Source organism: Glycine soja, chromosome 7, assembly GCF_004193775.1.
Source record: "Glycine soja cultivar W05 chromosome 7, ASM419377v2, whole genome shotgun sequence".
Taxonomy (NCBI): domain Eukaryota; kingdom Viridiplantae; phylum Streptophyta; class Magnoliopsida; order Fabales; family Fabaceae; genus Glycine; species Glycine soja.
In genome coordinates, this window is record NC_041008.1 from 16,676,488 (window position 1) to 16,702,352 (window position 25,865).

A 25,865-nucleotide genomic window follows, 5' to 3' on the forward strand; every position below is an offset into this window, starting at 1 on the left:
AGGATTTTGAATGCTGATGGAAATGTTACCGTTGTGTAGTACCGTTGATTTGAAAATGATACCGTTGACCGTGTAGAAATGACCGTTGTGTAGCATTTTTTCATTGTGCTACACTATTCACTATAAATTTGTGCACGATACAACATGTTTTGCACAGTTCTTGTACTGGTAATTTTTGTTGTTTTTGCTATCAAGTGTCAATTTTTTTTATTCTCTCTGAAATAGATTCCAATCAGTATAATTATCGATGTTACTATAGTTATTTGCAAAACTAATCACTCCCTACTAGTGAAAATTCTCAAAATCCTCCGTAATATGTTATGTATTGACCACCTCATACCAGTGAAAATTTTTAAAATCCACCGCAGTATGTTATGTGTCCACTACCACCCCTTACTAGTGAAAATTCTCAAAATCCACCACAGTATATTATGTACCCACCACCCCCACACATGTGGTATATGCATCATTCATCCAATGTAGAGCCATCTACCAGGGGTAGTTCTCAAAATCCACAAATTTATAGTCAACCATCAACTCCCACTAACTCAAACATGTGTTATAGGCCTTCTTTATCCAATATTCCGCTTCCTAGCAATGAAATTGAATCACCCATCGGTGTTGACAATATTCAACTAGACGAAGGAGATCAAAATTCTGGTGGAAAAAAAGTCGCACCGCATTCTTGGTGACAGAAGATGTGATTCTTGTCCTATCGTGGCTGAATGTGTCAAAGGATTCAATTATAGGAGTTGACCAAACATCAAAGCAATATTGGGCAAGGATAAAAAATGCGTACAACAATGACGACGTGCATCAAAGTGGGCAATTTTGTGAAAGAAGTTGGACTCAATTAAAATCTCGGTGGAACATGATCCATCCTCCATTTCAAAAGTTTAACGGGTGTTACAAACAAGCAGATAAACATAGGAGAAGTGGAAGTTCAGAGAAGGATGTTTTGGCTGATGCTCATATGATTTACTCACAAGATACAGGTAAAAAATTTGAGATTGAGCATGCTTGGTTGTTGTTGAAAGATCAACCCAAATTTGATGCAGAATTTATGTCAAAGTGTTCAAAAAGAACAAAGGTTTCTGCTTCTGGAAATTACTCATCGTCTTCTAACCCAGAGACACCCGTTGAAGTCAAAGAATGTGATACGTCATCGCCAATGTCTCGCCCAATTGGACAAAAAGCAGCAAAAAGGAAAAGCAAAGGAAAAGAATCTCGTAACACTCTTGATTTATTTGGCATAGAAAGTGTAATGAAGGACAAAAATATGAACACATCAAAACTTATTCAGTTAAAGAAAGCACATGAATGGCGTATGGAGTATGAAATCCTCATGAAGGATACATCCAACATGTCTGAACAACAATGCAAAGACCACGAAAAGTATTGTGACCATATTAGGAAAAAACTAGGATATTAAATTTTTAGTTCTTATGCTAATGTTGTGTTTGATATTTAATTTTAGCAATGTAGGTATTTGTTGTGTCTTAAATTCAAAATTTTATGTTGTAAAACTAGTCGTTATCAAAGTAGTCGTTATAAAATTGGCAGTTGCAAAACTAGTTGTTATGAAAGTAACTATTGAAAAACTAGCCGTTGAAAAATTAGTTGTTATTAACGAAGCTATATAAATGTCCAATGTTTCATTATTCTGACATATTCTCATACAAAATACACAATATTTCTCTCTTATTTCAAACACATTGGTTACCATATAATGGATCCAACCATCAATTTAGATGAAGTTTTAGATCAAATGATAGATGAGGAATTGGAAGACAACACCGATGAAGAAATCATTAGGTTGATACTTGAGAGCCAACAACAACTACATGGCAACACCACTAGGCATAGCCAAAGAAGAAGAGTGGTACATCATAATCGTGAAGAAGGTCATGATCGATTGTTCAATGACTATTTTTCAAAAAATCCTGTGTACACAGAGATTCAATTCCAGAGAAGGTTTCGTATGTGAAGGCATGCGTTTCTCCAAATTGTAGACGCACTCAACAACCATGATGAATAGTTTCAAATGAGGGTTGATGCACTACGTCAAAAAGGCTTATCTCCATTGCATAAATGCACAATTGGTATTCGTATATTGGCTTATGGATCACCTGCTGACAGTGTGGATGAATACGTTTGAATTGATGAAACAACTGCAGTGGAATTCTTGGAGCGATTTGTATTAGGCATCTGCACCATATTTGGGAATGAGTACTTGAGGAGACCAAATAACAAAGGCACCGAACGCCTACTACAAATGGGAGCGGCACGCGGATTTCCAAGTATGTTAGGTTCCATTGATTGTATGCACTGGGAATGGAAAAATTGTCCAGTTGCTTGGAAAGGTCAATTTTGTTGAGGTGATCATCACAACCCAACAATCATTCTTGAAGTTATGGCATTACAAGACTTGTGGATTTGATATGCATTTTTTGGAACCGTCGGTTCAAATAATGACATTACTATGTTAAATGAATCTAATGTGTTTGATGAAGTTTTGTTAGGACGCACGCCCGCGATGTAATTCACAGTGAATAGAACCTAATATAATATGGGATACTATTTAGTGAATGACATTTATCCAGACTTTGCCATGTTTGTGAAGACCATCTCAATGCCACAAGGAGAAAAGCGAAACTTATTTGCATAACAACAAGAATCGGCAAGAAAGGATGTAGAACGGGCGTTTGGACGATATGCATATGAAGTTTTTAGACGATACACTTATAAGACAATATAACATTTGAGTAATGTATTTAAGACCATCATTTTAATACTTTATGTGTGATATTCTTTTATGTAGAAAATATTCTCTTAGGATCTTCAAAATCCCATGAAGACGTTAATCCTCATAAAAAAAACATGTGTTGTTGTTGACCTACTATGATGAAAGAAGTTACTCCCTGCTAAAGTACAAGACACACTATCCTTTGAGCATGAACCTTGCATGAAGAAAGGACATGTGTTTAATACAAACATTAAAGGCTTCAACAAATTCAAAACCTCAAACAAAAAACATAGTGGAGAATCCAATTGTTGAAAGACAACGAATACTTAGAGATGAATACTATATATAGAAGAAGTTTTGAAGAAACAAGACATGAATCATTTGTGTGAAACACTCTTTCATTCTTTTTTGTAAAACCTTGTGTAAATTCTTGTAAAGATATAAATCTCTCAAAACATCTTGTATACCTTAAGAGTAAGGGTGAGTAAATGGATTCAACCCCACCCAAACCCGACATAACCGAACTAAAAAAATAAATTTGGGTGGGTTTGGACGGGTCAACAGGTGAGCAGGGTTTAAATTCAATCCCAAACTGTTTCTGACAATTGGGTTGGGGTTCAAATTTTTTAATTGGTCGATACTCGACTCGATCCGATATAAGAGTTTAATTTCAATTTTTAGCCTTTTGGCCATTTAATTTCAATTAAAGAGCCTAATGCAAAATTTTATGGAATTAAACAACAAAGAAAAAGATTGAATGATAAAATTTGACTTGACAATATGGACCCAACTCAAATGAATAAATTAAGTAGGAATTTGAAGAAAAAAAAATTAAGCCCAAAGTGTCCTAGCCTAATTCGTTTGGACTCAACTGACCCACTCGTAACCTGTCAACCCGAACCCGCCCAACTTGAAGACAAAAAATAGTTAGAATTGTTCTTGTTTTGTAACTTATTGAATTGGCCCAGATTTCCTGAATTAGGCCCAAACCCAACCCTATGCTTAGCCCTACTTGAGAGAAAAGACTAAAAGTACTAAGTTATATATTTGTCTACTAGACAATCATACTTTAGTCAATGAACAATCTTTCAACAAATCTTGTTGTTTGTTTAGAGTCAGCAATGACTTGATAAAATAAAAAATACTAGATCTAAGTCAAGTTTGGAGTAGAGCTTGCAAGTATAAGAGGCAAAAGTGATAGTGAACAATACTTGTAACTTTGATAAGTTAATGAAAACTTGATAGTTATCAAGAACTAAATATAGTCTTATAGTTGAGACGGATCAATATAAATTCTTTATGTACTTTCTTGTTTAACTGAAAAAGGACTTTGAATTTTTATTAGATCTTTCAAAGAAAATTGTTTTTCTCATCTTTTATTTTTTATATTCATCAAACAATAAACATGTTTTATAGTCTTAGAAAAAGTTATAAATTTTCTAAAAACACAATTTAACTCTCTTTTTGTGTTATTTGCTTCTACAATTTTGAAAAATATACATAACGTTTTTATAAAAATGTTTTAAATTTTAAGAAAAAATATAATATTTTCTAATATTTAAAATTATAATAATTAAAGTGATTAATTTAACCCTAGTTATTCTCAATTTCAAGAAAACATTATAACATTTTGTGAAAGTTTTAAATTTGACAAAAAATTATTACAATATAAGTATAATTAAATAATATTTTAATAATATATATTATTAGACTATGTATATATTATTTCATTATATATTTTTAAATATTAAATTAGTAGTATAAACAAATACAAATACAAAAATGATAATATATAAGAAATAATTAAAGTATCAAATGATTATAAATTACAAATTATAACTACGTCAAATATTAACAATTGATAAATAAATAAAAATTATAAAGTATATCTAATTTATAGTCGATAGTAAAAACAAACTATTGATTTTTGGAGTTTGATTCTTTGATACAATTTATGTGGGATAAAAAAATATTATTTAAATATTCATTAACAAATTTTGATTGATTGTGTTTTATTTATAAGCAACCTTATGAGAAAAAGGGATGAAATCGTAATAGTTAAATAGTTAAATAATTGAATAATAATCAATGGTCAAACTATTGAGAACAACACACGTTAAGTTATATATCTATATATATATATATATATATATATATATATATATATATATTAAAATTAAATTATATTTATAAACAATTAAGATTTGCTTAAAATGAATTGGCTTAAGATTAGGATTTTTTTTTAAATTTCTATAACTAAAATATTAATTATAAATTATTTTAAACATAAAGATAAATAATATAAACACGGTAAATTTTAAAATGATAAAAACACAACTTACCTATAAATGAATTGTATCAACAATATTATAAATGAATTGAATGGATTATTATAAAAAAATAAAGGCTAAAATGAAATGATCTTTTTAAACTTTTGCTCAAATTTAAAAGACATTTACTGTTTAAAAATCAACAAACTTCTACAACTCAAAAATAGGTTTTCTGTACACGTGCAAAAATCTCCTTATAATGAAACAATAAGCTACGTTTTTAAATTGAAAGCATCAAGTATGAAATTGACACATAATGTTTTTTTTTTTTTTGTATTTCAACTTAAATAAAAATAATGATTGTTCATTTTACTTTTTATAATTTTAATTTATAAGTTAAATATATGTTTACATTATTTTATTTCACATTTAATGATTTATAATCAAAATGTTGATATTGTTATTAAATTTTAACAAATTTTGCTGACGTTAATTATAAAAATGAAAATGTTGGTGGATGTTGTAATGTAAGAAAACGGAGGTAGCACATTTATACAATGTGAAAAGGAAAGGCATGCCAAAATTATGTGTGGAAACGACACTATCAAGGCAACGAAGTTTGACCCCTAAAATCATAGTTAAATGCTTAGGCTACCAATTGACATCTTTGTTCGTCAATTTTTTTCTCATATATTTGAATTCTTTTCATAAAATTTAAAATATTTTATAGTGAAAATATATTCAATTATTTACTTCAATAGGATCATTACGTGAAAGAAGGATATTGGCCAACAACAACAACAACAATATGTTATTGCAATTAAAACAAAACTCGAATGTAGAATATATTAAATTATGTTAACAATTTCATTACTTAACTAGTTATCTGATAAACTATAAATTCTAACATTTATGAATGAATTTAACCGAATGAGAATACCTCATTATATGTTTCAAAATTAAATAAGAAACCATATAAAAAAGTTAAATAAGAAACATGCAAAGAATATTTATAAACTTAGATAATCACATTTAAAAATAACACTTACCAACGACTGGAGTTTTCCCTGTAATTACGTTTTTATTCTTCTGCATGATTTTGAATTTTTTGGGGGCATTTAGGTAAAATAGAATGAAAATGCTAATTTATTTGTTTATATAGTTTGTCTATTAAAGGATAAAAATAAAAGGGAGGACGCAAGAGACACAGGATGCTTGGCCAGAAGAATGAAAGAAACAGAGAAAATTTCAAAATTATGAATAAAAAAGGTTATATTTCTATGAATGGAATGAAGGTGAAACGACAGTGCCAGATTATATACGTACACTGACAAACAAATCACGCTTATTCTGAATTCAATCCATGAAGTTTATTTCTTTATACATTATTATAGTTTTTTCTTAACACAAAATAATGGACAAACGCTTTAGGGGCATTTTTTTTCTTTCAAATTATTCATTTGGGATAAAATTTAAATTAATATTGTGAAAGAATAAGTTGTAAGATAATTTATGATTTCTAAAGTGAAAGTCATGAACTCATAAAAAAAATTATGATTTCAATTTTTTATTTTTTATAAATACGACTTTAAAGTTGTAATTTTTTTTTGTTTTGCATTTTTTTTCATTTAACATGACTGTTGTGTAACTAATTTGGCCGCTAGAGTTTAAGTTTTACACCATGGTAAAGCTTGTGTTTTGTTTAAATGACACTCAAATATAAAGCTGACTTTTTGTGTGTTAAATTGGTGAAAACAAAATCGACAAAAAGAAAAGAATGGGTAGATCAATTAAAATAAATTAAACTATACAATAAAGAAAAGATTTGACAAGAACGGGTGAAGAAAAGAATAGTTTACAGAGAAAATGGTTCGATGAAGAAAAAATAATCCTTAGACAGAAAAATAATTTGACAAAATAAATCCACAGAAAATTAAAATTGTTAGAAAGTACATGAAAACTGAAAAGCAAATTGGATTGCTAATTAATTTAAAATGAGAGAAATTTAAAGGTGTAAAAATATAAACGGATAGACAATAAAAGAGTGTGAAACGTACAATGCAAGAAAGGAAATAAAGACCACAAAGAGTGTTAATATTATTTGTTAATATTATTAACAAAATATTTTAATATTTTTGTTAAATAAATATGTAATATATTTTAATATTTTTATTTAAATTTAACTCTTTCATTATTTTTTAATCTACAATACAAATAATAATCTTTAACATTAATAAAAAATATAAAAAATATATTAAATAAGATTAAAAAAATATATTAATTCATTTAATAATTAAAATAAAAAATATTGATGATTTTAAAAAAATGCAAAAGGACAAAAATATTAAAACTTTAAAGTGTAAGAGTAAAAAAACAAAAGAAAACTCTTAAGACTTTAAAATCACAAGAGTTAAAAACAAATAAAAAGAAAAAAAAAACTCTTACAACTTTAAAGATATAAGAGTAAAAAAAAACTCTTTCAACTTTAAAGTTGTATTTTAAAAAATAAAAAATTAAAGTTGTAAAATTTTTACTACTTCAATAAAGAAAATAAGTAGTAACATAGTTTAAGACTTTCAAGTTATAGATTATTCTACAATTTATTTCTTTCGAGGTATTAATTTAAATTTAATCCCCAAATGATAAATTTGAAAAAAAATTTATCCCAAATGGTCGTTTGCTCCAAAATAATTTGGTTCCTATATCATTTTGGTAGAATGTATTGACAATGTGAATAATTTTTATTGTTATTTAATTTTATGTTAATATATAACTTTGTTTTTTAGTTATAAGGTTGATGGAGTGGTAAAAGCAAAAGGAAGATAGAAAAAAGTCTTAAGTTTGATTCTTTAGTTAACAAAACATTAACAATATTTATCGATAAAAAAATATATAACATTTTTTGAGTTATTTTTTTTGTTGAACATAATATTAATACGAAATAATTCATATTGAAAGCGATACCTAATTTTTGTTGGAGACGGTGATTGCATACAAAGTGAATATTCCCTTTTAAATATAATTTTTTTCATATTCAATAGTTGATTAAGATTCAAACTCTTGAGCATTTAATGATATATTGAATATATTTTTTAGTTATAACATTGATAAAGAGTATTTTTCAGCATTGCTTACTAATAATTTTTGTTGAAAAAGATTTTTTTCCCTTTCATACTCAAAACTAGACACTCTTTGTTCATATTTTAACTACAACCAACTAATAAGAACTAAAAAAAAAGTAAATTTTTACATAAAAAATAAAATGATTTTTTAAGTTTATCTTTTACACTCAACTTTCGCCGATTTGATTATAAAAAACTAGACCTACCAACCTGTATATTTACACGGAAAATAACAGCAACAAAAAATATTAAATATAATACAATAAAACATGTATATAGTGTAAGTGAAGAAATATGTGATTGCTTTTAACTAGCCTTTTGAGTTTTTGATTAAAAAAAAAACTAGCCTTTTGAGTTTGACATTAACTGTTTAAGATGTTTTTTTTTTTTTTAAGATTTCTTCTTCTTATGCAATGTATGAGACTGTATTTAGTTTTAAACAAAATAAACCAGTAATAATATATTTCATAAAGACTCTATTTAACTTTTATAAATAAATTTTAAATGTACAACTCAAATAAATCTAACCATACGCTTGTACTTCAATTTTTAAAAAATGTTTTACATTATCACTTTAATACGATTAATTTTTAAACACAAATTTTAAATATTATTTTAATAAAAACAAAACCTATATATCTTAAAAATAAAGCCACGAAATTACAATATTTCAAACTCACGAAAATTAAGATAAAAATAAATTATACTTATATATCTTAAAAATTAGTGATATTAGATTAGTTATAATGTTAAGTATGTCTTTGTTTACTATATCCATTTTTTTTTCTTGATTTTTGCATCATATTTATTAACACGATCTTTCTGCGAATTGCCACGATGTATATAAAAATTGTGAGTAGCAAGTAGCAACTGGCAGGCACGCGAAATATTAAAAAAAGGAAAAATATAAAATCCAATATAAATAAATTTTAAGGTATGTAAACGTAAATATAATAGTTTACGCTTAAGTTTATCACAAGCCAAAAAAAATAGTATTTAATTAAACTGAACAATAATTTTCTAACTTAAAAATCTGTCCCGCGTAATAATAATTTAAGAAAAAAAAGTTGATAGGATATGACTCTTCGCCGAGCAGGCACAAAATCATTTCATTACACTATTTGGAGTATTTTTATTTGTATTTTCCTTATTAGTGCGCGTGTTGCCCACTCTCACTCACACGCGTGAGCTTCCCCGCACCGCCCATCCCTCACCGTGTCTACAAATACACCCATCTTTTCTCTCACACACTCCCTTATTTCTCTCTCACACACTCTCTTTCGCGTTTCGATGGGACCCTTCAGTTTCTGCACACACCATCGTACCTTTTAAAATCTTCACGAATCAGAAAAATCTCCTCACACACCACACCACTCCCTCTCCCAAAAGATCTTTCTTCTCTTTTTCTCTCTCTATCCTCATGGCTGAGAATTTGGACGACGGCGAGTTCTGGCTGCCGCCGCAGTTCCTCGCCGACGACGACGTCGTCGTATTTCCGACACCCTTTGAAGCAAAGTTTCCGCCTTTGTCCGACGACGCCGTTTTGTTCCCGTACGGTTCTCCCGTTGATTCCACCGTTGGTGGCTCCAGCGAGACCGAGAGCGACGAGGAAGAGCAACTCGTTGCCGAGTTAACTCGCCACTTAACTCGCTCCTCTCTTCAACCTGACACCGAGTCTGTGGTACGTTATATAACTTTTGTCTTTCTTTCTCTTTTGTTCGGTGTGGGACAGTGAGTGTTATTTAGGAGTTTTCTTTCTAATTTTTGTATTTTTTTTTACTTTATTGAAGGGTCGGTTTGTGTCTGGTTCTCCTCAATCCACGCTTTGCGCGTTTGGAAGTGGGTGTAGTTGCGGCAAAGGGTCGAGCCAGGGTAGCCCAGATGGTGTTTGCAAGTTGTCCTCTGCGAAGACCACTTGGGATCTGCTGCATGCGGCTGCAGGGGAAGTTGAGAGGATGAGGTTGAAGCAAGAAGGTTATGCTCTCAACCATCACAATGGAAACTTTGTTCCCCAAAGAAAACCCTCTCCAGTCACCACTTTACCCTCCAAAAACACCACCGCAAATCCAAACCCTGATGTGGGTGGTTTCTACACCCAACAACAATCACTCTCTCACCAGCAATTGCAGATAGCACAAGTAAGCTAACCCCATTACAGTATCTTTTGTTATTTTCTAAAAGTTTTTCCTTTTGTTATGTATCTTACTGATTTTGTTTTTTTTTTGTTTTAGTTTCAGTTGTTGAGGCAGCAACAGCTGGCAAAGCAGCAGAACTCGGTCTGGAATGTGCAGAAGCAATGTGATGGGGTTTACTCTCAGAGGCAGCAACAAAGCAACCAAATGGTTCCCAATAGAGGGAGGAACATTGATGTTAATGGAAGAAACATTAGACCTTTGGGTTTGTCTGCATCTGCATGGCCTACTCTGCAGCACGCGAAGCAGCAGAACCAGCAATATGGCTCTGGCATGAGAGCTGTGTTTCTCGGAAACCCTTCTGGGAGAAGGGAATGTGCTGGCACTGGCGTATTCCTTCCTCGGCGAGTTGATATCCCAGAGTCACGAAAGAAGCCAGGTGATTAACACAAGCTAAGCTTCAAGTTTTATTTTTGTTTCATTTAATGTTTTAATGTAGTCGTTGACACCATTAATTAAGGTTGTTTAAGAGGTTTACGGGTTGTTGGAGATTGTAATAAATGTTGGCTGCTGTGTCTTGTTTCTTGTTAAATCTCTGCAATGTTCTGTCCTAGTCATGGTCTATTGTTTTGATTGCAACCATGTAAATGTTCATATCTATGATTTTTAACCTAAATAATTGTTATTAATTTGTGTTTGCAGCGTGTTCAACAGTGCTGGTTCCAACTAGAGTGGCGCAGGCCCTAAATCTGAATCTCGATGATATGATAGTTGGTCAGCCGCAACACTTGCAACGATTTAATGCTTGTCCCAACATTGAAAATGGTAAATAATTTTTTTACACTTGTGGTTGTAGTAGTCCTTTGAAATCCTTGTTTTGTTCCAAAATTGTTTGGTTTATCAATGTAGTCCTTTTGTTTTGTTTTTTTCCTTGATGCAAAAAAAATCCAAAAATGTTTGGTTTATTGAGCTGTGCATCTTTGACTTTGTGTGCATCCAGGTGCAGCTGTTTCCAGGCTGAGGGGTAATTATGTCCTTTCTCAACAGAAGCGCAACCTCAACAAGCCTCAGCCAGCAGGGTACCATGAGATTAGGTTGCCACAGGAGTGGACATATTGATAATGATTATTAATCTTTTGCTTGTTAGGGTGGGGAATAGGGTTTTTTATAATCTTTTTTTGGGGGTGGGGGTGATTTAGGAAAATGGTAGGGGTTGAAGGGTAGAAATGAAGATGTAGTTGTCTTCTACAGGAGGAATAGTTTTATAGAAGAAGAAATAGGTTTATGCTGGCAATTGGGGGGAAAAGGAAGTTAAATGAAAAAGGAAAAAGCTTTGTTGGGAGAACAGAAGATGGTTTTATTTTTTTGTTTTGGCTTGGTTGGTTACAGTTGTAGAGGGTTAAAAATAATATTAGGAGCCTCTGGAAGAAAAAAGCTAACAATGCTTCAGCAGAGCTGAAATATTGCAGTGATATCAGTTACTTTTGTCCTTTTTGATGGGGTTCGAAAGTCACAACAAGGGAAAGACAAAAACGGTGGAAGGGCAAATTTTTACCCTTTTTTTATTTGGTGCTTTAGGGTAAAATAAGCAAAGCAATTTGGAAGGGGCTGGATCATATTTGCTGGGATTACGGCTCCTTCCAATGGTTGAATCACATGGAATCATTTTGGGGGAATACTTGTCAGTAGTAAACATCTGATTCCAACCTTGTCCACCCGCATCACACTTTACTATAATAAATAATAATGCATGGAATTTTCACTATCTCCTCTCATTTGTTGATAATGATGTGTGTACCTTATTTTTTAGCCTTCTCCAATTACTAATTTAATTCCATTTGTTCGTTGTAGTTTCAAATTCAAGCACATTTTGCATAGGTAAAAAAATAACCAATTAATGACAAGTTTTTGGAGTAATTATTAATAATTGTGGAATAGTGATGAAGGGTTTCTTGTATGATAGATGTGTCTCAATGAAGGCGTGGTTGCCTTTACCTCAATGAAGGGGTGGTTGCTTTTCCAGTACAATTTAAAAGTGGCTTTCACTTAGTCCAAGGAGTGGTTGCAGCTGGATATGTGTAAATTTATAATAAAATTGCTGAACCAGTTGGGGACTCTTATAATAATAAATAAAATAAAATGTATAACCAAGAAAAAGCTAGTGATTACGGAATGTCTTCATGGGTCCATCGTGAGTTACATTTAACACTACTTATATTATGCTTTGGAAGATTAGGCCATTGCTTGGGAGGGAAGCTTCGGTGTAAATAAATGGGTTTGGAATGCCCCATGTGGGTGACTTTAACACGTGTAAGGTAGAAGGGGCATTGCTTTAGGAATGCTCACAAATCGTTTTCATGCATTCTTTTTTATTTAATGGCTGAAAAATCCATGTCTAGTCTCAATCTTGGAACTAACAAATGTGGGGGTGGCTGATGCCTGGTCAAGACTTTTGAGGAAACGTAGCAATCTATAATGATAATGGGTCTCACTTCTTTCTTCAGAGAAATGCATGGCCAACCCTACTATGCGATGGTAAGAAAAGGAAGCTGGTGGTCATTGCAATTGCAAGACACATAACGAAGCATTAACACACAATGCCATAACACCAATACGTGCTATCTTTGCTTCCTTTATTCGTGCCACCTAGTTTCCTTTTTCCCTTTTTTTCTTTTCTTTATTTTTTCTTTATCCTCTTTTGGTGCACTGTATCTACGTTCGATAGGCTTTGTTGGAATGCTCAGTTTTATCTCTAGGATTTGCAAAATCTTTTCGTGAGAAAAGTGTGGATTTGCGGGTTAAAGTTGGCTCTCTTATATTTTACTCTACCAAAAAATATAACTAGTTTTCAATTTAAAATAAAGTAGAAAATACTTGACAATTTTAATTAAAAGTTTCTTCTAAAACTAAAAATTGTTTTTGGACATTGATTAGTTCCGAATGAGAGGGCAAAAACAACTAATATTTGTGAAACATCAATTCATTTTTTTTGTTTATACAGTACATATTTTTGCAATGTTTACTTGCTAATTTTAACTTTATGTTTGTGAACTGTGACGATTTCAGAATCTGAAGTTTCTGGATTTAGGGCATGTTTTGATGAGTTAAAAATCAAATTTTGAAGAAATTAATGAGAATATTTTTTTACAAAATAACTTATAAATCTTATAAGTTAATTTTAGTTTATGGACTTTTTGTTTTTCAAATTTCTCTCCAAAAAGTACTTATGGACAGAATGTCCAAATATACCCTCATTAAATTGGCTTTTTTTTTTAGATGTACAACTTTTTAAATGAAATGAACTACTTCCAACTTCCATAGTTTGTAGTACATCCTAATAAACGACCGACAATAAATGTCTAAGGTTATTTAAAAAAGAATACCTCTACGGCTACAAAAACCAATTTTCACGGTTGCAGAGATTCTCCCATAACGATTAAAATTGAACTTTACATTAAGCTAGATAATGTGAATTTAAAGGGATACTTATCACTATCTAATATATTGAATGCGTTACGTAGCTTATATAATAAAGAATTCGAAGGATTCGGAATATGCATTACAGTGTCACTTATATGATCTATAGTTTGAAGTCGAGCTGGATTCGATGGGTATTTCATGTCGTGGGTTGTACATAGAGGTATCTATCACTCATTCACTTGTCCATTATATAATTGCATATGCTTTCCCAATATAAATGGTACCAAAGAACATATGGTAAAGTTTTGTCTAAGACATGAAGATATGCAACGTGTAGAAAGTTGTAAGATCACTTGAAAGAAACATAATGTGATGTATACTCTGTTTACATTGACATGTTAGGGTTTGAGTAATCAGGTGGTGAGAAAAATGTGGACCCGTTGAATCACATCAAGTTTCATGATTTCAGAAAATCACGAGAGACAGCAGGCAAAAAATTATCGCTCAATCTGTATAAAATTTATTTCATGATTTGTACAATATCGCATTAACTTTTTCCTTTTCTTTTTATATATACATTACCCCCCAAGTTGTCTCTGCACACGAACTGTTTTTCTTTGGTCTATAGAATGTTTCTCTACTAAACTTTTCTTAAATAGTAGGACAAATTTTTAAGCTTTTGCAAAATTAATTTCAAATACAATTTCTTTTGTAAAATTATTTTTATATAAAGTGATTTATGTTTGAATGTTTTTAGTTTAAACTAAAATTAAATTAGTAGAAAGACTTGTGAAATTTTGATGCAATGTAAAAGCTACTTATCACATGTTTAGTGTAGGGGTGCAATAAAATAAAATCATGTCCATTTTCATGTTGAATGTAAAGCTACTTGATGGTGATGATATTTTATGTTTTTTATTCTATTTTAGAGAGTTAACGGTAAAACTAAACACATGATTATGTTGTTTCAACTAAACATTATTTTCAGATCTAGAATTAATTTATCTATGCAAAACAAAACTTGTGAATATTTACTAAAGGTTACATTGACTATTATTCCAACGCAATTTTGCATCATCATCTTATGTAAATCCAAATATGCTATTAATCACACACTAATAGAATCATAATTCACCCACGATTCTATGCACCATATATTAAAAACGGAAGGAAGAAGTACCATGAACACGTGTCATTAGTGGTAAGGCTTTACCTTCTCAAACTACAGTGTATAACTTTGTTCCCATGGAAAATAAAAGGGTGGAAGTCAAATTTAGACGCATAGCAATAAACCCAGTCACAAAATGCAAACATGTATACATGGTGAGAATAATGACACATAAATCACTCTTCATTTAATATATCTCATCAACATATTTTTCTTCTTCTTTTCATCACATTATAAATCGTATGTACCTATATTTTTTTCTTATCTTTTTTGACCAAACATTTTCCTTTGTAGGAGCAGCAGTAGAAAATCAGAAATTGCACCGAGAGAGGACACAACTACAACACGCTCAAAAATAAAATTACACTTTGTTTGGCGTGAACATTTTGACTTACGTTGTTGATTCTTTTGTGATCATTCCGTTTCAGAAAAACAAACAGTGGTTTGCAACAGTGGAAATGTGATGCTTGTAGCAGGATCTCTACGCGTGTTATTTAGCCTAGCCTCGATGACTTTATGAAAGAAAAAAATTAGGCATAGGATTCCCATATTTTATAGAGGGTCATGCATGCTCCCTCATTTTCCCTAGGGATGCTGCTGCAACTTACAGCCTAGGTAGTGGGGCATGATGCACCATACACCTTTATTTGGTAACACAGTCACACTCAGTCCTGTTGTTTTCCTTACATCTTTGAATTTGCTTGCTTTAGTTTTGTTTGCGTTGTTACTTTTAGCTTTAGAATCAGGAGCTAGTACACTAGCCAATACTACTATTCAAAATCCTTTCCTATTGCCTTTATATCAAATCCTAACTATTCATTAAGATATACATCTCAAGGTGCAAAATATACTTTTGCTTGGTTCTCAATTTTCAACCTTGAGTACCTTATCGGTTATTCTAATTTGTGTGTTAGTATTCTAATTTGTGCGTTAATATTGTGTTTGATTTAGATGATATATAATAAAGAAAATAAAAATAAAATAAAATTTTAAATTAAAATAAAATATAGAAAGTGTGAAGTACACATGGTATCCCCACATTTTTTTTTCTTTTTCTCTCCTCTCCCCTCAACCAAATACAACATATAAGTTAGAGCTTTAACAAAATGATTTCAACATAATGCTTATAATTAGAAACATCAAACATATTGTGCAGTATACCCATATAAAAGGGATAACTTATCATGTAGCGGTTATTTTTATTTCTTTGTAATTAAAAATTTGGTAAATAATTATTTTGGTCCCGGGATGTATAGAGTGTTGATAAATTTATACCTGAAAGATAAAAATTCAAAATTTAGTTTTCGAAAGTGAAAAAATTACAACAAATTCATCTATTTGTTAACTTATTAATGAAATAGTCTATGTGACACATTTATGGATGAGTTTGTTAGCATTCTATATATTTAAGAACCAAAATGATTATTTATCTAAAATAATTTAATTTTTATCTTTCCTTTTTTTATCGTTACAAGCATCATATTACATTAAACACTTAAAAAAACTAAAAAAATAAGCATAAGTTAAAACAAATATAATAATAAACATAATATTGATTAATAAAAAATATATATTTATATTGTTATGAAATTTCTAATGAGACAACATTAGGTGGTGACAAAATCAAGTTGGATTTCATTTTTTCTTAAAGATTAACTTAATGATTGTGCATTTTTATTTCAGTCTCATATTTTGGGCAAAGTACTCTTAGAATAAATTTCAAAGCAATAGACAAATTAATGTTATTAATTAATTTTATGTCTATTATTGTGTTTGTTCTAACTTATGCTTGTTTTCCTATTTTTTTAAGTGGTTATTGTAATGTTATGCTTGCAATAATTAAAAAAGGAGAGAAAGATGAACATTAAATTATATTTGGATAAATAATCATTTTCTTTCCTGAATATGTAAAACATTGACAAATTCGTTCTGGAATGTATGTCACATACACTCTTTTATTAACGGGGACAGATAAAAAATAAATGAATGAATGAATTTATCATACTTTTTTTAATTTTAGAGATTAAAATTAAAATTTTCTTTTAAAAATACTTTAGAGATTCAAAAATAAAAATGATTATTTACTGTTAAAAATTTCACTCGTCCGTTATCTGCAAAAACATGCAGTATATTGCATATGCGATTTGGATTATGTTGTGTTATTGAACAAAGAATTTTCGTTTGGTGTGTTTATTGAATAGTGACTAGAGTAGTCACTGAAGAAAGACATACAGTATTATTTATTGACCATAATGATTGAGTCATACAACTACGTGAGTGGGTTTGTTATATTTGTTGGTTTGATTGGTCAATACGATAATAACTGGAGTAGGCAATTACAGTTGGCAGGAACAAGGATAGGAGCCCATTATGCATTTATGAGTTTAGAAGATATACTGTTACATAATTATTGATGTTTAAGGTTAATAATAGCAATAATTAATTCATACTAGTAGTATTTGAACTGAACTATCTTTATTTAGACTTATTTTTAACCAAAAAACAGAATTTCCATTATAATTTTTTAGGTCCTTCTCAACTATTTTAATCCTCTGTTCCAATGCAGTGTAAAAATCAAATATTATTAATACAACATGAATTTTCATTATTTTAAATAAGGTTAGAGTTCGAATAAGTATTAAGTCTTGAATTTCTAAAATATCAATAATTTTGAAATAAAAAATAGTAAAATAAATAATTAATTTTGAATTAATATTAAAAAGCCAAAACATTAATAGCTGCGTGTTTTTTTTTTAATTGTTGACATGAAAGTTTAGCCAAAGCTTAGAGTCTTAAACATGCGTCCAATATTTGTACTCCAATCCATTCTTATTTAAGTCCCACAACTAATCATGGGTTTTTATTTAGTAAAAATGATATCGTTCATTCTTCAACATCAGAACATCTCAGTAATCATCCAAATTATTTAACATGATTCATACATTATGTGAGATTTGTCTAACAGTTTCTAAGTGGGCACCGACGTGTGAAAATTTTCTAATTTCATTCAGCGATTCACTTTGTGCACTATTTAATTGAGCGGCTCACAAGTCATAATACAGATGACCTAATTATTTATTTTATTGTTCCTTTTGGCACCACCCAGAAGAGAAATTCGAAATTGTGAAAACATCAATACAACAATATTACAAATTCGGTGGAGCAAGTACACAAAGAGAACCAATTCTGATCAGTGCAAAATTGGAAGGTGGCTGTAAGTGGCAGCCAAAGGATGAAGAAAGCATAACGACAATAGAAGCCGAAGGAATAATAAAAGAGTCCAAGGCTAAGGTATAATAAGGTCGGCACACACTCAACGGTTTGCTCAACTTCCAAACAAACCCACCACAACAACAATGTGTTACTTTCATTGTTATTATTTTCTTTGGGTCAAATGTCAGCCAATTTAAAAGTGGGGATAATTTTTTTTTCAAAATTATTAAATGAGGGTTATTTTTGAACTATTATTTATTTTGGAGTAAGTTGTAATAGATGTTATAAATGTTGAGTTAAAAATCCTAATATCCATTACTACTATTTTTCTTTAATGAAATTGTAAATTTTTTTACGACTTTAATTTTTATAATTTCTGACTTCTAAGTCGCATTAATTTTTTTTTTGTTTTAATGATTTTAAAGTTATAATTTTTTTTACAACATTAAAGTCGTTAATTTTTTTTTAATTTAGAAGTCGTATATTTATTTATGACTTCTATTTTTTTGTTTTACGTTATTTTTCTAATTATAAATAATTTTTTAATTTAATTATATAATAAATAAATGTTTTTTTTGAATTTTTAGTTTTATTTAATATATTATATATATTTTTTAAATATTTTTTTATTTAATATATTTAATATTTTATATATTTTTTTTACTAATGTTAACAAATTTTATTTGTCCTGTACATAAAAAATAATACAAAATACTTAAATTTAAAAAGATTTAAATTTAAATGAAAATATTAAAATATTTTGTTACTAATATTAACTAATAGTTTATGAAATAATATTAATTTTACTGTATAAATTATTTTAATATTAACAACTGAAAATAATTTAATAATAATAATAGTTGTTAAAATAAAACAACATAATACATTAATTTAAAATCAATAATACTAATTAATGAGAAACATAAAGAGTAGAAACAATATTGACCGTTTAGTTTACTTGTATGGTCACCTTTACACAATCAGATGTCAACAACCAGGTTTTAATTTATAAAATAAAGTTAATATTATTTCATAAATTATAAGTTAATATTAATAACAATTTTTTTTAATATTTTCATTAAAATATAAGTCCTTTTAAATTTAAGTATTTTGTATTATTTTTTATTTACAAAACAAATAAAATTCTTTAACATTAGTAAAAAATTATATAAAATATTAAATAAAGTAACATTAAAAAATATATAAAATATTAACTTAAACCATATAAAATACTAAATAAAAATAAAAAATAAAAAACATTTATTACTAAATAATTAAATTAAAAAATTATTTACAATTCTTTGTAAAAAAATTAATGTAAAAAAAAAAGTAGAAGCCGTAAATAAATATACGACTTCTAAATTAGAAAAAAACTGACAAGTTGTAAAAAAAATATTTACGATTTAAAGTTGTAAAAACAAAAAACTAAAATATGACTTTGAAGTCATAAAAACAAAAAATAAAAAACAAACCTTTACAACTTTAAAGTCATAAAAAAATAAATATACTATGATTTAAGAGTCATAAATTTTTTAAAAAATAAAATTAACTAAAGTTATAAAAGAATTAAAAAAAATAAAAATTACAACGAATGTTGTAACTTTCAACTCATAAGTAGTAACATATGTTAGGAGTTATCCCTAAATAAGCAATAATTCACAAACGACCCCACTTAGTAATTTCGAAAAATATTACCCCACTTACTAAATTGCCCATCAAATGTCATTTGCGTTGGTTATTGGGGTTTCATTTTCTAAGTATGAAACAAACGAAAAAGAAAACAATCCCATGCATCTTTAGATCTTATACCAATAAGATAATGGGGAGGGATATGCTAGGTGCACCCAGCAATTTATTGAATGAGTCATTTTGCCTTTCATTTAAAAAGTTAAAAACGCTTTTTTTTTTCCTCTTTCGAAAGCATTCTGACTTCTTCTTTGTTGCTGCTTCTCTTCTCTCTTCCGAGACGAGCCTCCTGCATCTTCTTCTCCGCGAGCCCGGCTGCTTGTTTTTGCTTGGACGCCATTTGCCTTCGAGGTAGGTGCCCCTAACCTTCCTTTGGTTTTATTATGCACTATAGTTGTAGCATTTAGGGTAGGTTAGTGGAATCTTAGGTTAGTGAAACCTTAGGGTAGAAGACGCCGGAAAAAATGGGGAAAGGGTGGTTACGGTGGTGCCTTCCAGAAGATCCGTTTCGGGTTCTTCTGGAAGTTCCGGAAGAAGGTGTTCCGGAAGATTTTCGGAAGAAGGTGTTCCGGAAGATTTCCGGAAGAAGGGTTCTTCTAGAAGAACTGGTCTTTCGGAACACCTCTTCTAGAAACTTTCCAGAAGAAGTAGTTCTCCTGGAAAGTTTCCGGAAGAAGGGTTCTTCCGGATGACCTTTCAGTGGTTCCGGAAGCACTTTCCAGAAGAACCACTTTTTCCGGAAAGTTTCCGGAAGAAGTAATTCTTCCGGAAGTTAGTTTTTTTTAAAAATATTATTTTATTTTTAAAAAATTAGTGTATTTTATTTATAAATAAAGTTGATTATTTGTATAAATTAAGTTGGTTATTTTTGTTAATTGGTTTTGTTTATTTTTTATATCATTTTAGTTGAGTATTTTACTAATTATTTAATTTTAAATTAGTTATGTATTTTTTTAATAAATGAAGTAGTTAATTTTTATAAATAAAGTTGTGTGTGATTTGGAATTTTTTTAAATACTAATTATTTTTTATAAATGGTATAAATTAAGTTGTGTATGTTTTGAAATTTTTTTTCCCATTTTTGTTTTATGTTTATATATAATTTTAGTTGTGTATGTTTACTAATTATATATTTTGAAATTAGTTGTGTTTTTTTTTGTTTATAAATAAAGTTGTTTATTTTATTATAAATGAAGTATTTTTTTATAAATTAATTTGTGGATGTTTACTAATTAATTATTTTACATTAGTTGTGTTTTTTTTATAAATGAAGTTGTTTATTTTTTTTAAATTAAGTTGTGGATGTTTAATAATTAATTATTTTTACATTAGTTGTGGTTTTTTATAAATGAAGTTTTTTTTAAATTAAGTTGTGGATGTTTAGTAATTAATTATTTTTATATTAGTTGTTTTTTTTATAAATGAAGTTGTTTATTTTTTTTCTAAATTAAGTTGTGGATGTTTACTAAATAACATAGTTGTGTTTTTTTTATAAATGAAGTTTTTTAATATTTTTTTAAATTAAGTTGTGGATGTTTACTAATTAATTTTTTTTACATTAGTTGTGTTTTTTTTATAAATGAAATTGTTTATTTTTTTCTTTTAAATTATGTTGTGTATGTTTTCAAATAATTTGATTTAAATTAGTCTTATTTGTTTATAAATAAACTTGTTTTATTTTTATAAAGAAAGTTGTGTATATTTTGACCGAAAAAAATACGTGTTCCACATGATTTACAGATCATGGCTAGAACACGAGGTTTAGGTCGTGCTATAGGTAGACTTATAGGCAGAGATAGACATGCTGACCATGATGCAGCTGATGTTCTCAAGAGGCGTAGGCCTACTGCCTCAGCCCGTAGGCAACGAGCTCATCAGATGACTGCGGATGCACGTGATATGACTGAGGACGTTGCTGACATGACTGAGGATGTCCCTGATCTGGCTGAGGAGGCACTTGAGATGCGTGCGGACGTATAGGGTGTTGATGGTGCTGAAGGGGTCAGATGCTGATGATGCTGAGGGATTTCCTGGTGGGCCACGTGACCCGTCAGTGCTGACATCATTTGCGGACCATGTTGCACATGCTGTTTGGAGTGGACAGGTATTTTAATTTGTTAATTATTTATCGTCGTTGATTTGTTTGTCATTAATTTTTTTTAATAATTGTATAATTTGTACTTCAAATCAGGAACGTTCTAATTTGAAGTTGGTTTCACATGTGAGGAATGTGACATTAATTGGGAGGCCAGTGCCTGAGATTGAAGGACTGGTTGGTGCCACAGGATTAAGTCCACTGATTGATTGTTCAGTTGTTACTGGTGATCCTAGACTTATATCCGCATTTGTGGAGAGGTGGCACAGCGAGACCAGCACCTTCCACCTTCCGGTAGGAGAGTTGACGATCACATTGGATGATGTGTCGTCACTCCTTCGTTTTCCTATCACTGGCGCGTTGCACAGTTTTCATGCTCTTTCTACGGAGGAGGTGATATTTTTGCTGATAGAGTTGCTTGAGGTGTCTGCCGAGGAGGCTAGAGCCGAGACAACACTGACACGTGGGGCATACGTACGACTAGGATGGGTTCGAGACATTTATGAGATGAGATGTCAGGCCCGGCGGTGGATTGTAGCAGCTCGTGCTTATCTGCTGCACCTGGTCTGTTGCACTCTTTTTGCTAATAAGAGTGCAACATACGTGCATGTGGTTCACCTAGACGCTTTTCGTAACCTCGGTCAGAGTGGTGGTTATGCTTGGGGAGTTGCCGTGCTGGTTCATATGTATGACCAGTAAGATGAGGCTTCTAGGACCACTACACGACAGCTTGCGGGGTACCTGACTCTATTACAGGTAAATTTTGTGTTTTTTAATATGTTACGTTCGATTATGATTTAAACATGTTTTTATGTTATGTTAACCTCATTTTTTGTGTAGTGTTGGATCTATGAGCACTTCCCTAGTGTGCACCAGTGCGCGATAGATGATACATATCAGGAGATGTCCCCACGTGCTTCCCGGTGGTTGACGTCGAAGGCGCACATGAAGGGAATCACAGGAGCACCTTACAGGGCACGTTGTGATGCTTTGACCGTCACAGATGTGTCCTGGTTGCCGTACACTAAGCATCGAGGGCTTAGGACCTTTGATTTGATTTCATCATTCCAGGGTCAGCTGAGATGGGGTCCTATGGTGGTCACAGCTCGACCAGAGAGGGTGGTACAACAGTTTGGTTACATTCAGAGCATCCCTCCGCCGTCTGTTAGTGCTCGATTGTCACATGATGATATATATGACAGGTGGATGCATTTTGCGGAGCACGTACTACCTGTGGGTGAGCTTTGTCTAGTGCATGGGCATGTATTTGTGAATTACATGGAGTGGTTTTTCTGCATATCTCACCCATTCATGATACCGACCCAGACAGGTGACCAGCCGAGAGATGCACCAGCCGCAGACCCTGAGGAGTACATATAGCTGCCTAGCCCCCAGGTTCCTCGACATGCAGTGGTAAGATTTTTTGCGCGTTTATTGTTTGATGAGTTGTTATTTATTTTAAATTTTATAATAAATGTTTTTAATGACTGTCACAGGATGATTACGACGGATATGAGGCAATTGCACAGAGGTTGGAGCGTGTGCTCAACCTTAGGATGGTCACTGCAGGCACAAAGTTATATGAGATTATGCAGGATTGCCTGACGATCGCCAGAGGGGGAGCCAGTGCTGATGGAAGTGTTAGGGCTCGTTAGAGACGCCGCACAGAGCATGAATTATTGTATTTATTTTTTGTTTTGTAGTTGACATGAATTTTTGTATTTGTTACACTTTTTAGTTTAATATAGTTGACTTGTTTTGCAGAGTTTATTATTTTATGATATTAACTGACGTATCGATTCTGATTCCGATCGTGGTCCTTAAGCGAAGTTTTGGAGTGTTTTAATTTTTTTAAAAAAAATGAAGCTAAAATCATGAGTTTTGTTCGTAAGAATTACATTAAAAATAAATGTTTTTATAAAAGAGGCAGGAAATCCAAAAAAATAGGAATCAGATCCTTTTTCTGATGTTTAAGTACCCATGTTTGGGGTTTTTTTCTGTGGGTGTGCGAGTGTCGTAAGACAATGGAGGACCGCTATTTCTCATGTTTGGACGCCAAAGAACCCAAAAAAATTATTCCCGTTCCCTGGTTCCGTCAAATAACACAAAAAAACAGAGCCAGAAAATCCAAAAAAATAGGAATGAGACCCTTTTTCATGTTCAAGTACCCATGCTTGGGGTTTTTTTTATGTGGGTGTGCGAGTGCCGTAAGACAATGGAAGACCGCTATTTCTCATGTTTGGACGTCAAAGAACCCAAAAAAATTATTCCCATTCCCCGGTTTCGTCAAATAACACCTAAAAACAGAGCCAGAAAATCCAAAAAAATTAGGAATGAGACCCTTTTTCATGTTCAACTACCCATGTTTGGGGTTTTTTTCCGTGGGTGTGCGAGTGCCGTAAGACAATGAAGGGATGCTATTTCTCATGTTTGGACGTCAAAGAACCCAAAAAAATTATTCCCATTCCCTGGTTCCGTCAAATAACACCTAAAAACAGAGCCAGAAAATCCAAAAAAATAGGAATCCGACCTTTCTAAGTATGCGTAAGGTTTTAAGGTCAAACAATTAAAATAAATTATCTTTGGACCATTGAAACAACACATTGAACTTTATTATGGGATTTAAATACGTCGTAAACAGATAAAGGTTACATCAACGAAAAAGCAAAAAAATAAACATTGCATTCAGTTGTTTAGCGATGTCGCAGTCATCTCGTCTTCGATTTTCACAACATATTTAGTAAAGACAATTAAAATTTCTATTGGTCCATATTTTTTCCAGTAGTTAGATTGTACTAACACCTTCAGCAGTTCTTCGTTGGTCCTCATCTCATTTATTTCATATTTTATAAGCGTATCTGAATACTCAAAGCGACCTGATTGGCGGAAAAACAATTGCCTTACCGTTTGTGATTCGTGAATTCCAAGAGGGGGAATCCTTTTAGGTGCAACTTGCTTTATTAAATTCTTCAGTTCATCAATGGTACATGTTGAAGGAATTTGAAATTTCTTAGGATTTTTTCCTGTGAACGCACATCCAACAAATTTGTTCTACGGTGGCATGTTCTATTTCCCGTTGTAATACAGGATCGCGTCATGAGTACGGGGCATAGTGCGTTGAAGTAAGTTTATTATTCCATCTGGTGTTCTTCCAACGGTGCATAATAACTCAGTCGGACCAACACAAGAAAATTGATCATTACACATTAACATTGTGTTGACATCGTCATCATTTATCAATTTCATACACTGATAGCGAATTTGTTTACCTGTATCGGTGAATGGCTTGCGGTAGTGAATTTCATCCAAAAATTGTTTGTCGGATAGCTGAAGGGTATTGTGTATTCTGGTTTTTAGGCTTGCAAAATCACAGCTGTTTGGTACTCGAATGGGCACCGGAGTTGAAGTTTGGAAGTAAACGCCAGTATCATTGTGAATAATTGATCCATTTGGAAAAATGAAAGCCAACCTTGAGTTGACAATCGTTTGACTGCTAGTTTCTCCTAAAAATGCCATACTTTGTGTATCAATTAGGAGACTATGTGAAAGCAAGATAATATGTGATTTATTAGCCGTGTCTGCTATATATATAGATGGTTGTGACCGAGCGATTGCTTCACTTTGTTTACAAAAAAATAGACACGCGTGAACATGTTTCGTGTTTATGTTTCCTTCAGAATGTGTAGTCAAGTCAGTCAATGTGTTGTCGCGCTCAAACTTTAATACGCATGCATGTCATTATGTGTTGTCAATTATGACAATGATGTATACTACACGCGTAAATGATTTTTGTTGGACCAACAATTTTTTTGCTTAACGAAACGAGTACTTAATAATATTAATTGGTTAGTAATGGCTTACAACAAATTATATTGCATAATGAATACAATGGCGTAAAACAATGCATGTTCAGTCTTCATTTAGGTCAACATAGTGTCTTTTGAATGACATCAAACTTGTGTATTGCTGCATTCTACTAATATATGGAGTTGCCCACTGCTTTGCCAGAGAAT

The 25,865-nt window shown here is 31.2% G+C and overlaps 2 protein-coding genes across 3 annotated transcripts; both read left to right on the forward strand.

Annotated features, from left to right (window-relative positions):
- Nucleotides 1-871: 871 nt before the first annotated feature.
- On the forward strand, nt 872-1,432 carry LOC114420426 (glutathione S-transferase T2-like). The gene has a single exon (XM_028386324.1). It carries the CDS (start codon nt 872-874, stop codon nt 1,430-1,432), a length of 561 nt encoding a protein of 186 aa, XP_028242125.1.
- A 7,950-nt stretch (nt 1,433-9,382) lies between these two features.
- On the forward strand, nt 9,383-12,040 carry LOC114418993. Of its 2 annotated transcripts, none has more exons than XM_028384565.1 (5): nt 9,383-9,819; nt 9,929-10,276; nt 10,370-10,709; nt 10,973-11,095; nt 11,271-12,040. In XM_028384565.1, exons 1-5 carry the CDS (start codon nt 9,559-9,561, stop codon nt 11,387-11,389), a joined length of 1,191 nt encoding a protein of 396 aa, XP_028240366.1. In that variant the 5' UTR covers nt 9,383-9,558; the 3' UTR covers nt 11,390-12,040. The 2 variants fall into 2 exon arrangements, with proteins under 2 accessions (XP_028240366.1, XP_028240367.1); XM_028384566.1 differs by having other exon boundaries at nt 10,376-10,709.
- Nucleotides 12,041-25,865: the final 13,825 nt, after the last annotated feature.

Excerpts from the sequence above, each read along its gene's own strand:
- LOC114420426 (XM_028386324.1), top strand. The coding sequence starts at position 872 with ATGATCCATCCTCCATTTCAAAAGTTTAACGGGTGTTACAAACAAGCA.
- LOC114418993 (XM_028384565.1), top strand. The coding sequence starts at position 9,559 with ATGGCTGAGAATTTGGACGACGGCGAGTTCTGGCTGCCGCCGCAGTTC. Across the intron at positions 10,277-10,369 it reads AGCAATTGCAGATAGCACAA|TTTCAGTTGTTGAGGCAGCA; the intron begins GTAAGCTAACCC and ends TTTTTGTTTTAG. Across the intron at positions 11,096-11,270 it reads TTGTCCCAACATTGAAAATG|GTGCAGCTGTTTCCAGGCTG; the intron begins GTAAATAATTTT and ends GTGTGCATCCAG.